This window comes from Natator depressus, chromosome 15 (genome assembly GCF_965152275.1).
Source record: "Natator depressus isolate rNatDep1 chromosome 15, rNatDep2.hap1, whole genome shotgun sequence".
Classification (NCBI taxonomy): Eukaryota; Metazoa; Chordata; order Testudines; family Cheloniidae; genus Natator; species Natator depressus.
The window spans coordinates 25,101,235-25,125,612 of NC_134248.1; the positions used below are offsets into that span (position 1 = coordinate 25,101,235).

General features: G+C 44.1%; 2 protein-coding genes across 3 annotated transcripts; both read right to left on the minus strand.

Annotated features, from left to right (window-relative positions):
• Positions 1-277: 277 nt before the first annotated feature.
• Positions 278-10,514, minus strand: ARL6IP4 (ARF like GTPase 6 interacting protein 4). The gene is made up of 6 exons (XM_074972419.1): positions 10,361-10,514; positions 7,145-7,350; positions 6,202-6,525; positions 4,323-4,440; positions 1,608-1,677; positions 278-1,272 (listed from the first exon to the last, which is right to left on the minus strand). Exons 2-6 carry the CDS (start codon positions 7,335-7,337, stop codon positions 1,216-1,218), a joined length of 762 nt encoding a protein of 253 aa, XP_074828520.1. The 5' UTR covers positions 7,338-7,350; positions 10,361-10,514; the 3' UTR covers positions 278-1,215.
• Positions 10,360-24,378, minus strand: OGFOD2 (2-oxoglutarate and iron dependent oxygenase domain containing 2). Of its 2 annotated transcripts, XM_074972418.1 has the most exons (8): positions 24,124-24,378; positions 22,145-22,201; positions 20,359-20,469; positions 19,026-19,125; positions 17,828-17,952; positions 15,861-16,118; positions 14,628-14,909; positions 10,360-10,955 (listed from the first exon to the last, which is right to left on the minus strand). In XM_074972418.1, the coding sequence occupies exons 1-7, from the start codon at positions 24,283-24,285 to the stop codon at positions 14,634-14,636; spliced, it is 1,089 nt and encodes a 362-aa protein (XP_074828519.1). In that variant the 5' UTR covers positions 24,286-24,378; the 3' UTR covers positions 10,360-10,955; positions 14,628-14,633. The 2 variants fall into 2 exon arrangements, with proteins under 2 accessions (XP_074828519.1, XP_074828518.1); XM_074972417.1 differs by lacking the exon at positions 10,360-10,955 and having other exon boundaries at positions 13,910-14,909.

The following is a 24,378-nucleotide window of genomic DNA, read 5'->3' on the forward strand; positions in this document are numbered from 1 at the left end:
TAGCATAAGGTCAAAAATCTGACCTACTGTGATTTCCTTAGCAAGCCACTGGGTGCAGAGGACGGGGTAAGCATTCATTTTAAAGCTTCAGGTATTAGCCAAAACAATTGAGCACGCCCACGCAAACACACACACACAAAAATCTTGCCTGTCCCCTTGCACCAGATTGGTTTGTATAATTGCCACCTGTCGTCCATTCACACTGGCACATAAAAGAATAACTTGGGCTGCTGGATTGATTTAACCAGTTTATTTTTTACAAGTTTTCAGATTCACCAAGTTAAGTGGGGCTTGAGGGGGGAGAATCAGAAGACTGAGTTTTCCTGGGCTCCTCTGCTTCTGAAAAGGCCAATTTCACTAACAAACCAAAACTGCCCCTTGCATAGTCATAGGGTGGCAAGAGATAAAGAGCAAGGAAGGGGCATCACTTTGGAGCAGGATATGAGCAAGGCTGAGCAAACCCCCAACAAAATGTGCCCCTGCCCATTACACTTAACCCACTGCAGCCTGCCATCAAGGGAGCCAGTGCTAATTAAAAGCTTGAACCTGTACTATGCCAAGTGCCTTCACCGCTCATTGGCTCAGTGAGAAAAGGCACCTTGCAAGATGTGGACCTAATGTTGCAGCCTGCACAAAGCTAGGGCAAAGTATAAATGGGTCTCTCTACAGCTGAGGGCTAGTAAAGGGACCCCTCTGTAACTGAGCAATCCAACCAAACACTGGAGTAAACACAGGGCAAATATTAATTCAAAGAGTAGGCACATAGCAACCACATGTGAAAAATGATTTACGGCAGCCTCATTTCACTGGGTGAGTTTATCTCCTCTGGGGACTCAGCATTGTTGTGCTGGTGGCACCCATGAGCACCCTGACAGCTACTTGCTGCCTGAGAATCATTTGCTCAATCATTGAGCAGCAGTGGGAGGAGCCTCAGAAAGCGACCAAGTTGAGAGCAATGTTGGTCTTCAGGACTTTGCATGGACTGGCAGGAGAGAAGCCATGGCTAAAGGGGAGGTGCCATCAAAGTCACTCCCTCCTCCAAGCAATAGATGGACCCAGCAGAACAGGACATGTCCACAGGGTAAAGATCCTGCTGTGTCACACACAGATCTCACCAGTGCAGGGAGAATGGGGAGCTGCCTGCTTTGGCAGAGTAGTGTCTCAGTGAGCAGAACAAGAAAACCACCTTTCCTGATGTACTTGACATCTGGACTGTTACTGAAGCATCCCTGTCCTCATCTGGAAGGCCAAGCCGTCTCCTCGGGTGGCTTGCTGTGAAGGAACAAACAGGCACTTATAGGCTAGTCTTCCCAAACCATCATGCTTGGTGCTTCCATACCACCTACCTGTGAGAGGCTGAAAGGCCTCTACCAATGTGTGTGATCAAACCCACTTCCACCCTGGCTAAGTAGGATTTATTATCCCAGTTTTGCAGATGGGAAAAGCCAAGAGAGAGGCTGCAGTTTCCACAAGGCCATGCAGTGAGTAAGCAGAACTCAGCTCTCCTGCCCCCCAGGCCTGTGTTCAAGCCACTAGCCCATGCTTTACAAACCCAGCTTAGGGCCTTGCTGGTTCCAGAATGTCTCTTCACTATAAAAACCATCTACCTTGTTAATCTCTTTGTGTCTTTCTTTGGTGACAATTTCTTCTAGCACTTCTCCATCTCCCTTAATAAGCCTGTAACAGAAGCACATCAACACACCCAGTAAAGTCTACCAGCCATCCAGTTACCAACTGTAAGCAACACATTGCTTTGTTTCCGCAGCAGCAGAAGGCATCATTCAATGAGGGTTCTGTCCCCACTGGAGGAGTGACTAGATCACCTCCCTTACACAGCCACACGGCTAATGTTTCATGCTGAGGGAGACAGTATTTTGCATGGGAAGATGTCCAACAAGCTGGACTTGTTGAGGGGTAACACCAGCAGCACCTTCTGTGTGAGCATGTGCTCTAGAACAGAGTCAGGGGCCTCTGCCAACACAGGCTGGCTGCAGCACGGTGTCCCCCACACTCTCAGGGAGGGTGGCAGCTTTGCAATGCCAAAGAGAGTGGCAAAAAGTTGTCATCATATGCTGGGGCTTGAGCCAGATGCTGCTCTGACAATCTGGTGTAAACCTGGAGCAACTCCACTGACTGATGTAACTCTGTAGTCTCTGTTTAAAGATGAGGGCAGCTCCATTATAGAACACCGTGAGTCGGGCTTTAGCCAACCCTCGGGTAAATAGCCTTTGCAGCCTTTTCCATTATGCTGCCTGCAGGATTAAAACCAACAAGGTCCCGCTTCAGTACACTTCTTCGAAAGATGCTGTGTACTGAATGTATTGGGAACAACCTTCCTCTCCCAGCAATCCCAGGATGTAGGATCTGCCGTGATTTAGGCAATCCCCAGCCCCACACTGAGCATTCCCTAGAGATCAGGCATGTTGCAAATCAACCTTCCCAGGCTAGTGTGCTGCAGGGAAGACCCATGGAAAAAGGATCTCCCATTACCCTATAACTCTGCGAGTGGATTTTCTCGGCAATGGGAAACTGGGTTGGTTGGTTCCCACTCTCAAATTTAAGATGTGCAGACAGCTTCCTTTATGATTGAGATAGGGCAATGCAGAGCTTTAAGTCCAGTCCCTTGGGGCACATAAAAGTTGCTGGATCATCTAGTAATCAGACAAGCATTTGACCTTTGGTAATAGAACTGGAAAGGACCCAGTGGGGCTAGGGAAGGGGAATGGTATCAAACCAGCAAATCCAGCAGCAGAACCATAGGCAGTGCCCAGCCTCTGAATGCAGAAGAGGAATTTAACCATCTTCAGCATGTGCCTTACGGGTAACTGACATCCATGCAAACATCTTTCCTGAGCATTGCTGGCTGCCTTCTATTTTAAGAGCTGGCTTGCCACAACACAATTTTCTATTCACTGTAAAGATGCAGTTTAGTGAAAACAGGGTCATTCCTACTCCTCCGGTTTTGAACAGTAGTTTGGTTATAGGCCTGTGGGCCTCCTAGAACAGAGAGGCAATTGCCCCCGGTTGTGCAAATAAACCCCTCTGGCCAGAGGATCTGTCTATAATAGGGACTGGATGCTTCAGACGTGACAGGCAAGCATCCAAAACAGCAGCTGCCACTGAAGGAGCAACGTCTAACAGGTCAGGAAACAGCAAGCTCAGAACTGCCAGCCAGATCTGCCGGTTCAGATTTTATCCCCACACCATAGCTTAGAATTGCATTTACTCTAGGGACACTGATCTCCCCCTCAGTGGAAGGAGGAAAAAACCCTCCACCCTGAGTAACAAGGCTTCAGCCAGATCTTGCAATAGCTGCTGCTCTTGGCTGCCTTCTGCACCTCATGCTGAGCACAGGCCATCAATGACTCAGCTCTGGGAGGCTGTCCATGCTCTGTAATCCCATTGATTTCAGTAGCAACAGAGAGCATTCAGCACTACAGAGGAGGTGCTTAGCACCTGGCAGGATCAGTCCCTTACTTGGCATCTTCTAACAATAATAGTCTCAGCCTGTCTGTCTAAACACAGCAAGCCTTTTTCTCCATCCCTCTGTCAATCCTAGTACTCTGACTAAGCATCTCTGCTAGTCAAGCAGAGACCAGCGTGATTTATACCTTTATTGTCTGGGCCGGAAAGCTTTAATCTCAAGATGGCCTGATGGGTCACAGTGTTCACCTTTCGTACTAAGAGCCTGGCTAGTAACAGCAAGGTAACAATGAAGGCTCAAGAGCTTGCTGCTGAGAGTGACCGCCCCTGGAGGGGAGGTTAAAAGGGATTTAGAGAGAACCCTGCTTTTACAAACAGCAAGGATCTGTTGCTAAACTGGCATATGCTTCTGCCTCTCTTTGGAAAAGCCTAAAAAGATTCTGCTGCCCCATCTCTCTCTACCCTTCAGCCAGCCTCATACACTGCTCGCCAACTTGTTTCACTGGTTTAAAAATAAGAAGTGGATTCTTGTCCACTGTTCAGAAGCTTTGCGGATTGTAAGCTCTTTGGGGACAGTGTCTTCCTATGTGAGTGTACAGCACCTACCACATTTTGGGCACTATTGCAGTACAAGTGATACATCCTAAAATATGCTCCTTTGTGGATATGCTGAACTAACTATGATTATTTATCTCAACATTATCTACGACACTTACACCTCAGCTGGTATAAGTCAACTAGCTCTCTAGACTTTAACAGCGCTATGCTTATGTGCATCAGCTGAGGATCTGGTCCCTAGAATTCTTGTAACCATGGAAACCATGCCTCTTCAAATGCTCCCAAACAGCACTGTTTCTAAGCTATTGTTTTAGGACCCTCTTTAACCCATGGGACTGTACCTTGTTCTTCCCGTTTCGGGGTCCACGACTTTTCTGATGACACTTTGCCTTGCGTCCCATTCTTCTTTCGTCATTGGTTTCATAGCCTGGATGCGGGACTTTTGCTCATCTGTCAAAACTAGAATGCAAACCTTAATGAGCTCGTTGAATAAGAATGTGCATACACAGGTTTGTCTTCTGTCAGAGGATCATGAAGCAGAGGGCCTTACAATTATTATGGAGCACCAGTCTGTGCAGTGCACTGCTGAAAACACTTGTTCCAAAGAGCCACCTACCCCAAAAAGCTTGAACTATTTAAGCCTCACGCTGCTCCTCTGAGGAGGATATTGCTAGCTCTGTTTCTAACAGATAAACTGAGGCCCACAGAACAGCTAAGTGATTTTCCCAAAGCCACATTGGGTGAGATTTTTAGAAGCACTCAGCATTAACCTAACACACCTCCTGTTTCTGTCAATGATAAAATTCCCATTGATTTAAATGGGAGCAGAGTTAGGCCAATGCTGAGTACTTCTGAAAATCTCACCACTGGTCCAAATGCAGAGATGGGACTAGAACCCAGGCATCCTGAGTCCCACTCCTTTGTTACACTACAGACATTTAACCCTACACCTGTTTGCTTGGAACATTTTCCTTTCAAATTCTATTTACCTCCTTATTTACCCCCCTCATCCTCTCTCTTTCCCTTTAACAGTAAGAAGAATTTAGATACTTTGTAAATATCTTTAAGACAAAAGAGGGGAAATCCCTGGGGAAGGCTGGACAAAATGCATTTATCCAAAGCAGGTGATTCTGGATTCCTCTCTTATCAGCAAACCTTCATAAGTTGGCACCTTCCCCCCCAATGGCTCCATTACAATTCCTCTGTGTAGATCCATTTGCCACCTGGCCTGCTGCTGGGACTGAGACTACCTGGCCTGCCTTATGTATATAATTACACACGTATAAAACTGAATTACTACCTATTGCTAAAACCAATCCTCTTTCATCACTAGCATACGCCACATACTATAACCCCTACTGCTTAGACAACACACAAAGAATGGATAAATAATAGTTTGACATGAACAAGATCTTTCCAAAAAAATCATAGATACTGAGAAGAACTGAAACAGGGATTTGTGTATGTCTGCAACTGAGGGATCAAAGCCTCATCTGCTTTTCTTACTGTCACAAACTCAAGGAGCATATAGACCTTAAATTTCAAATTTGAGGCCTGAGGTAAAATTTCCCAACACACCCAAGTGACTGAGGTATCTAAAGTCCCACTAACTTTCAGTGAGACTTGGGCACTTTTTGAAAATTTGTCCCCTGGTTGTGTATTTCTTGCACTCTCTGCTCACCCATGAGATACACTGGAAGATCTGGGGGCACCTTAAATCAGTGGTGGATACCGTATAGAGGACCTAGTCTCAACAGATAACACTACATTTGTGTTCATTCTTTATCTTCCTCATGGCTTTACATATCACCTTTGTGAGCAAAGGAACATGCAGAGAACTATCAACTTCACATCCTGAATGCCAATACCAAGTGCTTCATGAATTCATTGCCTGTGGGTACATCCTTTCATTTTCAACTTTTGTTCCCAGATCACAGGCAATTTTAACAAGCTTACAAACAAAACCATTAATTTGGGTCCTTGTATATATTCATGGTTGCTCAAGCTAGGCCACTGAAATTAGGAGGGAAAAGGCATCCAGGGTTCAGCAATCAGTGTTTCTTATCATGCAATTTCTAATGATCCTTGGATGAGACATTAAAAGAATCTGTTTCGTTAATGAGTAGGAGAGTCACATGGATTTTCTCAAATGGCGCATCACTTCTCTACTCTTTAAGTGGGCAAGTGTGAGTTTTTTAAACCTGGAAACAAGAACATTACCTGGGCCAGGTTCCACCAAAGATTCTTTCTGCCACTGCTCCAGTGAAGGGCCTGGCACGCCTTCCACCATGGCTCTCTCCTCTTTAGGCCGGTCCTTCGATTTCTTTTTCAGTTTCTTTTTTATTTTTTTCTTCTTTCTCTTTTTGTCTTTCTGTTTTGTTCGTTTCTTCTTGCTGTGTCTCCTCTTTTTCAGTTTGGATTCACTGTCACTAGAATCATCTGAAGAGGAGCTAGAGGAGGAGGAAGTCCCAGAAGATGAACTTGTCGTCTCAGAGGAGGAGGTACTTACCTTTTTCCTCTTCTTGTCTTTGGCCTTCTTTTTCTCTGCAATACATTAAGAATGGGGTGGTTTGGAGAGAACATTTGCTCCATGGCACCCAAAGAGTCTGTCATGTTCTGCATTTCAAGCTACAACAGTCTGCTGTTCTGGTTTTGTTCTTTGTTAGGTTGCTCAGAAGACTGAACAAATCAAAACACTAACGCCACAGCAAAATCCCACTGGGCTAATACTTCTGTATTATCATGGTGGGAGGGGGCTAACTGAGCACTGTCCCTGATCCAGTCAGCACCCCCCCTGTATGCCTAGTTATCCCAAGACTGGGGTAGGGGCTGGACTCCATTCAGGCCCTCGAGGCTCATCCTACCCAGGGACTACGCAACCCAGAGGCGGCTTGGATCTTCCTCACGGGGTCAGCGAGGCGTGCCTGAATGGATCTGTGACAGGCACAATGCTAAAAGATCTGCATGCTGGAAATGTTTAAGGCTCTAGAGATGTCAGAACACAAGAGTAATGAGTATGAAGTGTGTGTTGAGATGACTGTATAAAGTTAATTGCTAAAAGCAAGCACTGTGTATTCCCACAATGGTACTCACTGTGCATATGCCCCCTGACCATGTGAGAAGTTAGCCTTCAGCAGTAGCTATCACCCCCACCTGCCCTTACCTTCTTTAGTAGAAGCTGAGCTCGACCTGCATCTGTGAGACCTGGCTGCCTTCTTCCTTGGAGGAGACTGGCTGCTCTTCTTTGAGTCTTTACTGCTTTTTCTTCTTTTCTTTTCATCTTTTTTCTCCTGCCTGCTTTGAGAATCGCTTTCACTCCTGCTTCGGGAGCGTTTCCTGGATTGGCTGTGAACCATTGTGCTTTGATTCCTATTTTAAACAATTCATTTTTCTTTCATTAATGGTATTAATAAAGGACAGTGAAACTTAAGTCCATGTAAGGAGACTGTCCCAAAGTATCCCTAAACACAGCAATTCCAATTCTGCTCCATATAATTAGGAGGCTGGCCTTTGCCCATTAAGTAGTTGCTGAAGACAGGTTTAGCTTATTACATTAGACTCAATTTACAGCCAACTTTTCTCCCGAAACTATATGTGAAACTTTGACAACTGCATAGAGGGTTACTCTGTTACATAGCAGTGGCCAGGCTGGGTTCACTGAGACCTTCCCAGTAGTCCACAAAATAAAGCACAAAGGTGTGAGGGACAGAGAGCTGAAGGGAATGGTTCCATGAGAGGATCTTTCAAATGCTGTTTTTCTTTGCACTACAAAACATTTAGGCAACTCTTCTGTGCCTCCCAACCAGCCCTCTTTGATTAGATTTGGCATGAGACTTCCACCACTCTCTCTTCCCCCTTTCTTTTAAATGTCAGCAGTAGCTACTGTGACACACAATTTCACAGCTGTGACGATTCAGCAGAGAGTGGTGATAAACACACTTATTACTGTATATTCTCTGATCATTTTTCATCCTTCTCAGGATTTAAGAGCTAGGGGTTCTACTTTCTAATCAATGCCTCTGTATTGCCCCATTACTGTTAGCAGGAGTGTCGCATGCTCTTTATGGCCCCATGGACCCAGACATCGTATGATGAACACTGCCACAGCTGTCAGCAGCATTAAAAATTCCATTCAGAACTGAACAAAGAAGAATCAATTACCGGTTTATTTAAAATACTGACAGCAGCCGCTAGCTAAGGGAAAATAATGAATTTTTAATATTTCAATTTACTTTTATAAAAGAGATTACAGGCTAAACTGGCACCTTTTTCAATCAGTCCAAAACACTGGCAGTGGAATATAAGGGCAAACCCATCTATGATAAGAAACAAGCTCTCATTCGTTTAAAAAGAAAAACAAAAACCTAGCATCAACAGCATAATTGTAGCTGGGAAAAGCTCTCGCATATCAGATATTTTCGTGGCTATTATATTAATCCTGTCTCTACCACACAAGTTCAAAACAAGATAATCCAAGATACATACAAGTGAATCTCAAGTTCAAATTGATTTACAAATGAAAGCCTCAATAAAAAGCAACAAAAGATTTGTTTTAAGGACACATAGTAGTAAAGCTGCAAGGAATCTGATCCATCACTACACACACCAAATATATGCGTCCATATGTATACAAAAATACAGAAATCTCTTTCACTAGGTCCTTGAAGACACAGATAGCCGTAGAAGCACTATTCTGATCTCAGATACACAACTGCATACACAATCCTGTACAATTGGCTAGTGTGGACAAAAGTGCAGTAGCTGATTCTACAAGAATTCCAGTGATAAAGTCGACAGATTCATGGCTCAGGCCAGACTGTATATGGTTATTTCCCTGAGCTGCATTTTCTCTGTATTGCCTGTGTGAATGTAAATGAATGCTGACATTAAACAATGCCTTTTCTTTCCAAACAGGCATTTGATTTTGCCCTTAGATAAATGGGGGGAAATAAAGAGCCAAGTTTTTCAGGGCCTGCTAGAGAAGCTGGATGTGTGTTTGTTTTGGAGTCTGAATCAGGCTAATGACGTTTACAATAAGGACTGACCATGTTTTCCCACCTGCAGAGAGGTCTCAGCAGTCTCAAAAGCCAGAGTGGAATCTTTTAGACACATCATGCTAGAGAACAAGTCACTAGATCTTAGACCAGTGATACTTAGACCGCAGTGGTTCAGGAGCCAAATTACTGATCAACATTACCCAAGAGCACCACAGTAGTATGAATTCCTTGTTTCATTTACACTCTCTCTCTCTCTCATACACACACACACAAAAAATTCTCACAGCAAAATGACTGACCAAGTATTATTAACCAGTTATTATTATTATTAACCAGCTGATAAAATAACACAGTAAAAGCATCCTGATTGGTTAATAACTTAGACTGGTTAATAATTAAATCACAGTGTTTTAATATCATGTGCTGCAAAGAGCTGCAGGAGACACACTGAAAAGCAACTTGTGGCTCCCAAGCCTCTGTCTGAGTATCACTGTCCTAGACGCTAGTCCAAAATAGCAAGTTGTAATGGTGCATGGGCAGACACAACTTTACAATGGTGAAAATGTTTCCTGCCCTCTTTTAGTGTTTGTTCAACACACTAACCACACCCATAGATCTCAGCCTAAAATAATGGAATCAGATTTATTTCGAAGTGATTTAGGTTGAAGAAGTAGATTAGTCCAAACTATTCAGTATCTTAAAACAGCTGCATATACACATCGCTTTTTTCTCTCTCCCTTCCTATATCTCCACCCACTCGCCCACTCCTTTCACATATCAGTTGAGATCATCTCTCTTCCCCCCGTATACATTTCCTAATTTCTCTCTCCTTCAGCTCTTTTACATTTAATGCGGCAAAGCTGGCAATACAGCTTGCGTGCAAGACAGAGTGAAAAACAGAAGCCCACTCCTGCAACCTTTAGTGGGGAGAAATCTTTACTCCCACAGTAGTTCCACTGATGTCAAGGGGACTATCTCTGCAAGGTCTGCAGGATCATACAGCTCAGCAGTGCTACATTCACACACACACACACACACACACTCCTGTACTTTTCATCAGTAGCTCTCAGTGCTTTACAAGGCAGAGCAAGTGCTGTTATGCCCATTTCACAGACGGGGTGCCTAAACCCTGCCCCACCCACCCAAACTCTGACACAGTGGGTAATGGCCCTTTAAGACACACAGCAGGTGGCTGGCCCTTTAAGACTCTCCCCCCGTCTCTTCTACTCCTGCTAGATACAGTCCGTCCCCGGACAGCACCGCGCATGCGCCCCGATATCGGCCGCTGACGGCTTTGCGGACCCAATCTCGCCCCTTATTCCTCCTGCGAGTGTCCGTCCCCCTCCCGCCCAGAGACAGGCCGCCGCAGGTAAGGGACTCACCCTCGGGGGTGGGAGGCGCGAACAAGCGGCCTGCCCCGCGCGCGCTGGAGGGGGAGACCCAGCCCCGGCGTCTGTCGCTGAACGACCCCGGGAACGGGTCACTTCGGTTGGTTTCCGTTCGTTGCCTCGCCCACTTCCGGTATTTTGTGCGTTGTTCTGTGGGTCCGGTGGGAAAGCACAGACCCCGTGCATATGGTTCCTACCCCAGCTGTATCTGGGCTGGGGGAGCAGGGCTCAGCCCGAAGGAGGCGTTTGCCAGCTGCTGTGCCCCACTGAGCCCGGCTGGGGTCAGCCCGCAGTGGGTAGGGCCTCTTCCCATGACAGGGTGTAGAGTCTCCCTCTCGGGGTGATAGGGGAGCCCACATGTTGGTGAGAGACGGGCTGGCTGTGCCCTGCGGACCGGGGGCTGCAGCAGGGAGGAGACGGGGCTGGGGGCTCTTGCTGTCTGTGCTTTGTGGTGATGAGACCAGGTGGGTGAGGGAATATCTTTTATTGGACCTACTTTTGTTGGTGAGAGAGAGAAGCTTTCCAGCTACACAGAGCTTTTCTTCGCATCATTCTGCTCAGATCGCGGGCTTCTCTTCCCCAGCTTTGGCTACACATTTCAGGGAAAGACAAAATAACAAATCTGAAAGTAGGGAAGCTGACACAGTAGGACCCGCTAGAAACTATCATAAAAATAAAGGCGGCTCAGGTGGTTGTGACACGTAGACCATATGAAAGATTGGAAAGGTGCTAAGCCAGCATTGAATTGGGTATCTGAGGTGGGAAAGAGAAAGCAAGGAAGACCAAGGAAGAACTGGCCGAAGACAATGACAGAGGATATTGAATACTCTGGCATAACGGTGTGGGGGGGAAGTACATAAGAACCTCAGAGTTAGGAACACCTCGGGAATGTAACTGATCGAAATGTTATGGTTGTTCTTTCAAAAGTTTACAACTGAACATTGACTTAATACAGCTTTGAAACTTCTCTATGAATATAAATCTCCCCACTGTATTTTCCACTGAATGCATCTGATGAAGTGAGCTGTAGCTCACGAAAGCTTATGCTCAAATAAATTTGTTAGTCTCTAAGGTGCCACGAGTACTCCTTTTCTTTTTGCGAGTACTTTTTTGGTCTCTGCTGCTGCTTGATTGCATACTTCCAGTCCAAATGAGGTGTGTGGCTGACTGGTCAGTTCATAACTCTGGTGTTCGTAACGCTATGGTTCCACGGTACCACAACCAGCGAGTGACCATAATCAATGGAGGAACCAGACTGCCTGATGGGTCAGTGGCACAAGAGGAACTAAGATAAGGTAGTGCCTAAGGAGTGGGAGTGGAGCCCTGTTGTGCTAGGCACTGTTCAGAGTAGTAGACAGACCCTGACCCTTTGAAGAGTTTACACTCTGAATAATGAGACATTTACAGTCTCCCTCATGGTTCTTGGCGAGTTATTTTTTCCCTCCTTATGTCCCCCAAATTCTGTGTTCCATCCAGAGACAGAGTGAACTTGTAAGAAACGGATGCAGCAAAAATACAAAAAATTCTCAACAAGCAGCCGTGTGCTGATCTTATATTTTTCCTAGTACTCCAAACTATTTCCAATGTCGTCATCTTCCTGGTGAACAATTCCAGCCTCAGCCTCGTGCAGCTTCTTTGGCAGCTTGACTGTTTTTGTTTTGGGCACAAAACCCTTCTGGGCTTTTCCAGACACTGGAAGTTACACTGGTTATGGATGGCTGCAATTTGTGTTAGAACACTCTGCTGAAGCAGAAATTAATGACGCTGCCACTTTCCCTCTTCCACTTTCTGTAGGTGAATAGCAGTTTATGATCCCCATTTGCTTAATGGCTCTGATTTGTTAGAATTAGGGTGTATTTGTCATATGGACAATGCATATATTTGCCCTGGTCTGCATTCCTTTCCTCCTTAACTTTGAGGAGCAGAGTTTAATATGTCAGGCATCTGATAACCAAGGCATTCCTATCTGCTGGGTTAGGCAAGTTCGTCTTGTTAGTCTGTTGCAGGCAAAAGTCTCACTGAAGAAGAGGCGTTGGAGCAAAAGCCAAAGAAAATCTTCCTTCTCCTCTATCGCTGTCTTGAAGGGGTTGGTTTTCCCTGTGCAATTCAGAATGATCTCTGGAATTGAAGTGACGTTCAGGTGGGTTGCTGGTCAAGGTCAGTAAGAGGAGTATCCATTGATGACGCCCAGGTAGAGATCCCTTGCTCTGTTGTTACGGCTGTCCTTGACATACACAGCCTACTGCTTTCTCTCTTAGAGGGTCCTCCTGTATTCTGCTTTCTGCTGTTCTACCTCAAAGACGTGACCAGCTAAAAGCTCATCAGAGATCTGATTTATTTTCCTCCTCCAGAGAACATGCAAGTGTCTCACACGAATTAATGAATTTAGCTTTAAATACATGTTAGATAAGAACATTATCATCCTAATTTTACACATGGGGAAACTGAGGCACAGAGTTGCCATACCCACGATGACTCAGTGAGTGAGTGCCAGAGACTCCCACGCTCCTGCTTTAATGCCTAGATGACAGACGAGAGAGATTATTCTTGTATATCCCAGAGCCTTTTCTTTACAGTCAGTCATTTACAATCTGAATTCACTATAATAGTACTCAGACAGCAGCAGCCATATTGACAGGCACATTTTTCTTTCATTAATTTAATTTTCTTGGTATAATTTAAATGCAAATATGAAACAAACATTTCCTGATGAAGAAATTAAGATTCCGTGATTGATTTTCTTGTTATGGAAAACAGCAGAAGCAAAATCCTTTGGTGCTGATTCTGGGGTTTTGTGCACAAGTGTAATGGCCATTTCACTTTCAAAATGCAATTTGAAGGCGTTTTTCAAATGCAAACTAATCAGCAGCATACGCTAATGAGATGTCAAGCCTAAAGCACTCCGGGATCTATTGGGAATGCTTAAAATTAACACTCTTCATAAACTACAGTGGTTATATTCAGAGTCTGCCTTTCATCATATTGTTAATTATGCAAATGAGAAAGTTCATACCAAGTAATTACCAGAGTTAAAATGAATGATCTGAAGAAGCCTCCAGTAAAGTCAGTGGTATGGGTAGCTTACAGACATCTAGTTTTCTGGGGAGTCATATGAGGCAACAAAATCAAAAGGATATTTTGGCTTCTTGAATATCAGTTTTCTAGATTTTTAGAGTCTGTGACTTGAAGTTTTGAATTAATGTCATGGACTAACAGGCACTGAGACAGACAATGTGTGCGACTATCTAATCTCACTCTCTCATCATAGTGGGATCTTCGTGCCAAATTAAAGAATTCAAAAGATTGCATTGGTCATGTAAGACTAGAATGTCCACTCTTCCCTTGAAGATAGTTTATTCTGTCTGCCCATCTTGGAAGGATATTCTCATACCTAATGGAAGGTGATTACAAATGTTTAGACTACTTCTGCATGCTCTTTCCTTACACCCGAGAGACCTGTTGTCATAATTGCAAACAGCCCCCCAAATCTTTGGCTCTACAGCGGATTTCTGCTTGTGTATGTGGAATCCACAATATCTTTAAAAAGTGATTGTTAGCGCTCTCAGTCTGGGGTTATAATGTAAGGCAATAAGTGACTCACTACACTCACTTGTAGAGTAACAGGGTTTATGCTTGTCTTGTAAGATGCAGCCATTGGAAGCAACTTGATCACAAAGTTGCTTGTTTTAGCCTCTAGGGGACAACTCTGTCACATTCTGAGTGGGTCTTGCCTTCCATCCACTGGGAAGCAGCAGGCTCTTACCCTAGTGAAGTTTGATATTGCATCCAGAAGAGGGCAGTGGTAATTGTGAATGGATGCTGACTGACATAAAAGAATTATACAATAATATGCTATCTTTATACATCAACCAGTAACAGTGGCTGTCAGAACAGCTCTCTTTGTATAAGACGTAAGCAGTCCTTCTGTCTGTTTTCTATACGTGTGATTGTACTCAGATGACCTCTGCAGTTCATGGTATAGATCAATACCTTAAGCCTTTTTACATTTTCAAAATATGCTTATAAAAAATTCTCAGAGTGCAGGCATTGTCTACCCTAGACACCAACTTCTCCAGTAGACCCAGATGGCAGCTGCTGCTCAAAAAGCTGTTTTCCCTTGCCCCAAGAGAACAGTTTTTGAGTTGCCTTCTAAGAAGCTATTTGTTGACCTGACATGTTTCTGTCAAAGGGATACTGTGCTTGTTTCTGCTGGCTTGGGGCTCAGTTTTAGTCAGCTCAGAATGGAGAATTCACTCCTTACCATCTCCTATATTAACGAGCATAAATCCACAGTCTTCGGCATGTCACCTTCAGGACTTCTTGTGAACCCATCTCCAAACCCCTCAGCATCCACTAATTCAGGTTTCTTGTTGCACATGGGGCAAAGCTGGTTGCGGACAGCAGACGATCTCATCCATATAATGAGGTTCCAGCGCTCCCCGGAGGTGACAGGCAGTGCCCCATGAATCTGCCCTCCTCGGTGTAGCAAGCCTTGGGATATCACATGTTCAATCTCCACATACGTTGGCACTGGGGTTGGGGCCTTGAAAATAGATAATAAAGCAGACACTAGGTTACATGAACTGTCTCTTGCTGCTGACTTTCTAAAGAGTTGTTATAACTTGCTTTTAGTGCCTTTCACCCCAGACTGTTTTACTAACCAATGATATCTAGGGATCACTTCACATACAACTGAAATGCAGCCACCTCTGGGATGAGATGTTACCGCTGTTAAACTGTTCGGACAGTTAAGGACAGATCGTAAAACAGCTCAAACTACATAGAGGCACATAGAGAGGCGGACTGTAACAGTCCAATAGCAATTTGGCCAGGACATGGGAGTTATTAACCCTCTCTTGCTAAAAGAGAAATTCTAATAATTGCAAATGATCAGGGCTTTAGTTTTCTCAAGTGAAAGACTGAAACAGCTTGAGTCTTTAAAGCATTTTGTCCACTCCTCCAAAATGAGCCCTTCTGATCATTATTTTAATTGTAGAAGGAGGTAGAGCATTTTACTCCCTCCTCTGATGTATGAATTATCTGTGTGGTCTATTTGAATAGACTCCTGTTAACTTCAATATTTATGATTAATTTACAGCAGTAAAAATTTTACTATAACCTCCTCTTACATAGAAAACTGGTGAACAAGATAGTCCTGATTCGGTCAGAAGCAGACAATTAATTTTAGTCAATCAACTTTTTATGTGATCTTCTTTTTTAAAGTACAGTCCCCTACAAGCACCAATCCTCCTCCACAGCTTATTCTAGTTAGGTTCATAACATCAAATAAACCAATCAATGAAAATGGCCAGGTTTGATCTGTGAGAGTTAACCCTATATTTTAAGCATAAGGCTACTTGATGGTGTCTCCTTTAACTCAGTTATTCAAAAAGTTCCTGAAACAAAGTTAATGGCCTGATCCTGCACCTCCGAAGTCAACGGGAATTTTGTGGGGAGCAGGATCAGGCTTAAGTTAGAGAGAGATTCTCAGTACCTGTCTGAGGTCTCCAAAATACAAGTTGCCCTCAGTAAATTCTTTTCCTAGGGATACATTTAATGTGACTTCTGCATTGTCATAGTGAGAGCTCAAATCCAGATCTTCATGTAGCGAGTACTTGACAACGAATGCTTTGTGGCTGTCCAGGGAGCCTCCCCCGCAGTCAGGGTAAAGCAGAGATGTTATGGGCTGCAGGTATTTTTCACGCAGAGGTGTAATGAAAGCTTCATACAATCCAAGCTCATTTAACAGAACCTGCACCAAAGAGAGAGTACATGGAACACACTGATCAGCAAATAGCAACATGGTCACTTCTGCTATTTTGTCAGATATGCTACTGAGCCTCCTGGTAGTGGTCTTCACTTCCAACCTTGCTGCTTACGTGGATAAAGAACTAGCGAGCAAAGACACAGGCTATAACAGGGGCAATGAGTTCAGAATGAAAAGTGATGTCCTGCAGAATGCCAGTAGGATCAAAACCAGCATGAGTAGTGCCATATACAAAGCCAATTTTTACTGGTATGTTGTGCTATCCCTGCTGTTTACATAGAGGAGTCCTGTCTTGTGTGGCTAAAGAGAACTCCAGTCTCAGGCTGTCAATCCAACCCCTTTCACCAGCACTAAGTTAATATATAAAATGCTACATTCCTGAAGTATCGAGTCCCAGTTGTATGTATATATACAGTCAAAGCAAGGACACGGAGACCATACTTGGAATGGTGTGGTCAGCGTACAGTCACTCTGTTTTGAGGCAACTTTCTAAAGGAGGGAGTCAGTGGATCCCAGAGCAACAGCAGTAGATGCCAGAAACTTGCTGCAGCTGTGCAGAAAGGCAAGAGAAACTGGGACTTGTAGTCCTTGGAGAGGAAGAGGCTAAGAGCAGAAGGCCACACGGATGGCTGAGGGAAATGAACTTCATTGTGGAAGAGCTAGAGATCAGGACTATTGAAGTTTGTGTGCAGAGCCACAAACTCTGCCTGACCTGTGTATTTCCACAGTTTCTTTTACAACCTTTCCTTGTTCATTTGGACACTGCAGTTTATAGTTCATATTGAACAGATTTCTTCTCTTTTCAGAGAGTACAGTTACAATGCACAAGTGATTACAATAAAGACACTGGCTTATGTTCTCTGTAATAAAGCAGGACCTCCGGTCTGAACAATAAACCTACTAACCCACTCTTTGCATGGTATGTCCCAATTTATACAGCAGAAGTCTCTTAAGTGGGACACTCAGGTGGATGGCTAATCTCCCACATCAGATGAAGACACTTCTTAAAAATAGACTTGAACTGAATACAGTATTGCATTAAATATTATGCATGGTATTTCATCTTTCTTTTTTAAAACTTTATTTGGCAGCTTCTGTACTCAGAGCAGAATTACATCTACCACATCAACACCCAGTTAAACACCAGTTAACCCTTTGGCACTATCCAAGTGTGTCCCCACTTATATTAATGCTGCCCCAACTGAGTAGCAATCATTGCCATTCACTATCACTAGAATAAATAGATCAGCGGAGTATGGCCCAGTAAAGCAGCCATCTCAGTTAACTAGTGTACATTGTGCTACTTTTCTGAGTGTTTGTTTAAAAGCGGGGTGCTAACATTTTACCATCAAACTTTTTCAGTAATTATTTTATTTTTATATATAATATAAAATTTTAAATACAAAATTCCACTAAAGCAGATTTCACCTCACATCTCCTTCCTGGCAGCCCCCTCCCCCTCCCACATGTACTGAGTTAGAAGTATAAGTAAAATTAACTTCCTCACCCCTCTGCCTTTTAATTTATGAGTGTCTCTGCATTTGGGGTTGCACATCAGTGTGTGTAATGGATTCCCCCAGATCTTGGAGGGGAATGGACCTTGAAGCATGCAGATAGGTTGGTCTGATATGTGTCACTCAGCCGAAAGGCTGTAATAGCACATGAGAGGTTAACTCTACAAAGTTGAGTCCTACCCCATAGTTATTCATAGTGTTTGGCCGGCCTTTGGGCATCTCAGATTGCTCGAAGTTCTCCAGCTCTTCAATGAAGAGTCGGCAGAATTCCTCACTGAACACTGGAAGTCGATATATCCTCTTATCTGACCAAGAAAAAGGAGGTGTCTCTTATTAGGTAAAATAGCAGTAGGGACTATCCTTAACAAGAACGTTATTTGCCAGAAAACAGTACTCAACAGCAATACAGTAGAGAACACAGCCTCCATATGCCTCACTGCATATTTTGTTTGTTAAACAGTTACTGCTACAAGGCGGATGGACTCTAGGGCACGGTACTTATTGGTCAGACTGGAAACTGAAAGCCTCCCGGGCCAATAGCTAAAAGCATTTGAATGATGAGGTGAACAGGTAGTGATGGAGAATTACTTGAGGCATGGCATTTTGTGGGAGGTGGGACATCATCTCTCTAATACTCTCCATGCCAATCAATTAGCCCTTTCTGTTAGGAATACAATACAACAACATTACACTTCCAGCACAGGGCCTTAAAGATTTGCATAAAAAGTGGATAAGTATTACAAATGAGGGAGCTGGGACACCGACAGCTTGAAAAAGTCACTTGTGCCTGAAAATTATTCCTCTTATAGGCAATACCCACAATGGGTGTGAAAGCAAAAACCCCTCTATTTTCCATTTTACTTTTTATACTTTCATTGCTTCCCCTATATATTCAGTCTGTCAGCTTCTCCCATACTGAACAGGCCCCATGAACATCAACAAGCAAGCAGAAAAACCCTGAACTTTTAAAAAAATATTCAAGACCTAATTTAAAGGGGGATCTACGAAATGGTAACTTTGGGAAATAGCCCATTTAAAATAATCCACATGTACAGCGTCCCTTGAACAGACTTGCCCAAGGTCAAACATTGAGTCAGTGGCACAGCCAACATAGATCCCAGTGGTGAAATCCTGGCCAATGGGAGTTGTGCCATTGACTTTAAAGGGGCCAAGATTTCCCCCATCTCTAACAACTAGACTACGCTGCTTCTCTCAAGAACTTTGATCATACAGAAGAAAACATCCTAACGGTGGTCAGTCATTTTTCAAAATTACAATATTAGAGAACTGGTTTAGAACAAATAATTCACCGCTGAAACCGCTTGTGTGTATCAGAGTGTGGCTCTACCCACATTGCTGATAGGTCCTTTCACTTTACCTGATATAGAATCAATGTGGCGCACAAGGCCTTGGAGATCAGCATCTTGTGACGTGCAGTACTTAACTGTCTCTAAAAACTCCGGAGCCAGAAATGAATCCTTGGTGTTAGATGGGGAGAAAGACAAAGAAAAAAAATAAAATGAACACACAATGACTTCATCTCTGACCTTCAAACAGCCATGCCACTGGCAGCAGCTGAAATGGAAGTGGAGTCTAGGGGCCACAGCTAGCTTGGATATAAACATACATAAACTATTTAAATCGTGAAGAAATGCACAAAGCTGTAATCTGCACTTGTTTTTTTCTTGGTAGATTTATGTAAATTACTTCTTGTTGGGGTTCAATTGTAATTATAAGCCATAGCTGGTCAGATTTATCTTTGCACGGGTCACACTATGGGCACACATAACCTAGCTGACAGCAGTTCTCAAACTGTGGGTTGGGACCCCAAAGTGGGTCGCAACCCTGTTTTAATGGGGTCACGAGGGCTGGCTTAGACTTCCTGAGGCCCGGAGCCAAAGCAGGAGCCCCACTGTCCAGGGCCGAAGCCCGAGTTGCTTCAGCCTGAGTGGCGGGGCTCAGGTTACAGGCCCCCTGCCGGGGGGCTGAAGCCCTTGGGCTTTGGCCCCCCCACCCCCTAGGGCAGTGCGGCTCAGGCTTTGCCCCCCCCCACCCGGGGTGGTGGGGCTTAGCGGGGCTCAGGCTTCGGTCCCCCTCCTGGGGTCATGTAATAATTTTGGTTGTCAGAAAGAGGTTGTAGTGGAATTAAGTTTGAGAACCCCTGGCAGATCAGTGTGCAAACAGTCATGCCCCATAGATTTTTTTGTTTTTGTTTTTTTTTTTACCACCTTGCTTTGGGCCAGGATCTCAACACCAGACAGTAATCGGGCTGTGCTATGAATATTACACAATGAAGAGCGTGATGCAGAGTGTAACACTTGTTATTAGATTAATCTTTCTATTGGCTGCTTCTTAAACTCTGTACTGCCCAACAGTCTTCGTGATAACACTTAACACCTAATATTACCAACAGCAGTCTGAGCTGGTTCTGAGTCTATTCTCATCTATGGGAATGTAACTATTGACTTTAGTTAAGTTACCCCGGAATAAATCGAGAGTAAGAAGAGAATCACATCCAGAGGGTGTTCTGTCTACTTCAATAGAGATTTATGAGGATGTCCAAGTTGTGGAAGTCAGTCCACTTTTAAATGAATACAGTCCTGAGACTATACAGGATTCTGAAGGGCACAGAAGAGGCTTTCCTATTTCAAACTAGATTTCCATGTGGTTACTATGACACCATTACAGACTCAAAACAGCATGTATTTTACCTGTAGAACGTATACCTCTGGATGCTTTGGTTTGTAGCATTGTGAAATTATGGCTTTTCTTGCCATGGACTGATGATCTAATTGCTGTCTTCTTTGCACTTCTTTCTGAATCTAGGAATAAGAGACACGATCTCGTTAATAGATCAAATGCTGGCAGTAATAATAATAAAAAAGTTTCAATCATTGATTCAAAACAGTAATTTTGGCTAAATGCATTATCTGCTCATGTGCACCTTCCGGAGTTCTGAATGTATTTCTGTGCCTTCAATGGGTCATTAAAAGGGCAAGGAGAGGTGTGAGTCAGACTCCCATTAAGACAGAAGGGTGGATTTAAAAAACAAAACAACACCTAAAGAAATTCCATTGAAGTTAACTGAGACTGCAAACTTTCAGCACCTTGGAAAAGCAGGCTCCTTATTAGGTGCCTACATGTGGTTTCAGTTGCCTAACTTTAGATAGGCCAGAATGTTCACTCTTGAGTAAGTTTGGGCAAAATGAGGGACTTCAGTTGCAGAGAGATGGGGCTCATTAGTGAAGGATCATTACCAAGCGCTGTTGTCATTTAAGGAGGAAGCAACCCATAGTAGCATTAAACTCAGGCAGCTCTTCCAATTTCATAAACCTCCTGGGAGGCTAATTTTGAGCTACCCTTGTGAAAGTAGGAGGCAGAAGAATTATCTGGAGGGTTCAGACACCATGTCTGAGCTCCTCCATTCTCCTGGGCCTATAAAGCCAGGCACTTACGATAGAGAGGGGTAACTTACTTTCAAAAATCTCCCTTTATTTGGGCCTATTTGGCAACCAGAGATGGAATACTCCCTTGAAAGTGCCCTGTAGAGAGATCCTGCTCTTAACAATATCTTCTAGTGGCAGAAACTGGGTACTGCAGACCCCATGTATTTCAGGTTAATATTAATATAGACATTGATTTTCTTTTCAGTCTTGACTTGAACTGGACATTGATGCTGGAGGACTCTTGGTTTCCATATGGCCAAAGAAGGCTGTGGGGGTTATACTGATTTTAAGTTGTTTAGGAATCCTTTCCGATGAAATGGTGCAATTAATATTAATCTATTTTGCTGAATACCCCACCCTAGAAGTGGCTGCATTTCAGTGGTATGTGAGTGATCCCTGTACACAGTGTGTACAGTGCTGCAGGATCCTTTGGGATGAAATGGTATGATCTAAATGCACTACACTAACTTCTGAAACGTATTTTACAAAAAAGGAGAATGGGGGAAAATTAGAAAAAAGAGATGGGGCAGACTGGTTAAACCAACAGGAAGGAGAGCAAAGGGGTCCATTGTCATGGAATAAATGTCAGTGCTAACTTCAGGACTTTGTCAACAAATGAGCTCATCATGATATCCAACCTGATACTCAGGCGCCAGTAGGGAGTTTTTAACTTCTATATCAATCCAGCACATCATTTATGTCCAAGTGTAAGAGACTGTTGGGGGACAGGAGGGAAACCAGGACCGAGTGTTTCAATCCTATATGTAACATTGCCTCCCTCTGGCTTTCAGCAAATCACTTGACCTCTCTGCTTCACTGTTCATACAAACTATATCCCCAAATGCTGTAGCGTTAATCCTATATATAAAAGTTCCTGTAAATAAAAATTTGTTCTGAAGAAAGCCCTCTACTCCCACTTAACCAGGCAGATTCCACAACTTGTGGTCAGAAAATTGTAATTAATCAAGATAAGCAATACATATGAAAACAGGTGGTCCATGTGGAGTTGTCTGGACCCTTACAAATGACTTATTGGTGAAATTGTGTATACCTCTTCCAGAACTGCATTAAAGTCTTCATCACTCCTGCAGCCATGATCACCTAACACCTGTAATATAGAGAGATTAACTGTTGATAAGTATCACTGATTTTTATGCTGCTCATCAACCTGGCATGGGCAGTGTTGTCAACTCTTGCAATTTTCAAATGAGTCTCCTGATATTTGGTGTCTTTCATCAAGTCCCAGTTCCTGGAATTCTGAGAGACTCTTAGCTTTAATTTAAAAAAAAAAATGTTTCTAGCTCTAATCTAATTATGTCATGTAAATCTATTTAGATTTAACAGTAGGCAGAGCCATTGACCCAGCAGTCTAGCTCCTTAAGAAAGGGTCTGGGGCTCTGACACTGCAACCCAAAGTTTGCTTTAGGAGCAGAATTAAAACACAAAACAGACTATGAGCAAGGCGTTTGGGTTTTATCCCCGGATTCTTTATTCTGGGCTGCTTTTTCCTTGATCCCTATATACCCATTCCACAACCAGCCCTTTGGGGTGTAGGCCATACCCACTAATTCCTTTATCCCCAATTCTTTTGCATAGTAGCACTACCTGTTGCCAGAGGAATCAGGAGGTCTCCTAGATTCTCAGGCCAGAAGATAAATTAGCTGTCTACTCACCTAATCCATGCCTCCCTATCTACACAGCTAATTTTAGCAGTATAGTGTCCTGCTGCTGGAGCCCTTCTCCCACAGCAGGGAAAGGCTCCGGCACATCCTCCACAATGTTGTGCTAGAAGGTTGTCAATTACCTGCCAGCTTTTTGACATAGCCAGATGAACTACAATTTGAGTCCCACCTCATCTGTACTGAGACTTGACAATTTGGGAGGAAATCCCAGACACTGGCAAGACTGGTCTTTTAACATGTTCCTAAAAGAAAGCTCATTAAAGAACATCTACTATGTTTGTGTTACAGTTTGAATTATGCAATTCTGCTTTTAATGGTACTATAGAGATGGGTAGACCTGAAAATTGACCCACATTACCCCAGTGGTCAGTATCCCAGCTGAAGATCTTGCTTTAGTGACTCTTTGGTCATTTTTTTCCCTTCTAATATGATCCTTGCTTTATAGGAAACTTGTATATCGAATATGGAGTTCATAGATCACCTATATAATATGTTAAGGCAATACTTTGCATAGGGCATAAGAGATGGCTGCCTCCCTAGGGAAAAGTACAATATTTCTATAGTAAAGGCGCTGAACGCTACAGCTTGCTTTAGCACATACCCCAAGTGCAGCTTTGTGTTTTCCAGTAACAGCATTTGCAATACAACTTTAATGGAAAGACTCCAGAAGGTGACTAGACTTGTGTGTGTATTTTCTTTTAGCATGCAGCTGTTCTGAATACACATTTTAAAGAGAAGCAGTGTTGTCTAGGGAACCATGAGTTAGGAGATCTGGTTTCTACTTCCAGCTCTGCCACAAATTTGTGACCTTCGTTAAACTCCTTAATATGGACCTCAGTTTCCCTATCTATAAAATAGGGATAAGACTTTCCCAATTTTGCAGACTGGCTTAAAATCCTCTATGGCAGTGCAATATTAATGGATGTTGCATTTCCACTTATCCACTTCTTGATGGAGACTGTTGTGTTAAATAGCTACTACCTCCTTCTCCAGAGTTGGATGCATGTCAGAGGCAGGCCAGAGGCCCATGTACAGTTTGTGAATCATTTTGGAATCCTGTGGGATGAAATGGTGCAAAAAGTGTTTATTCAAACCCTATTTTGCCTGCAGCTGTAGGGAAGATCCGGCCCCAAATGTAGCTGAACTGGGGGGGATGAGGGCGGGTGACCACCCAATACAGCACCTGGGATCCACCAGTACAATGTAAACACCAGGTATTGGTGCTTGCAGGGGGTCCCCATCGGCTTTCCCCAACCAGGGGCCCCTCCCCTCAGGAGGGGAGGGGGAATCTCCCCCCACCCCTAGCCCCCATCTCCCCCCTCCCCTGTGGGTGCCGGGGAGCGGTTACCAGCCCATAGTCCCTGCGGAGCTGCGGCTCGTCCCGGTAGCTGACGTGCAGGCCGTAGCGCCGCAGGAACAGGTTGTCCGTGTGGAAGCAGGCGCAGGCCAAGAAGCCCCGGGCCGGTCTGGGGGAGTCGCCCCGAGCCGGGGCCCCGGGCCCCCTGGACATGTTTCCACCCGGACTGTAGAGGGCGGAGCGGCGCCTCGGGCAGAGATAGTCACCAGGGAATGGCTGTAAGGGCAGCGGGTCCGGCAAACAAAT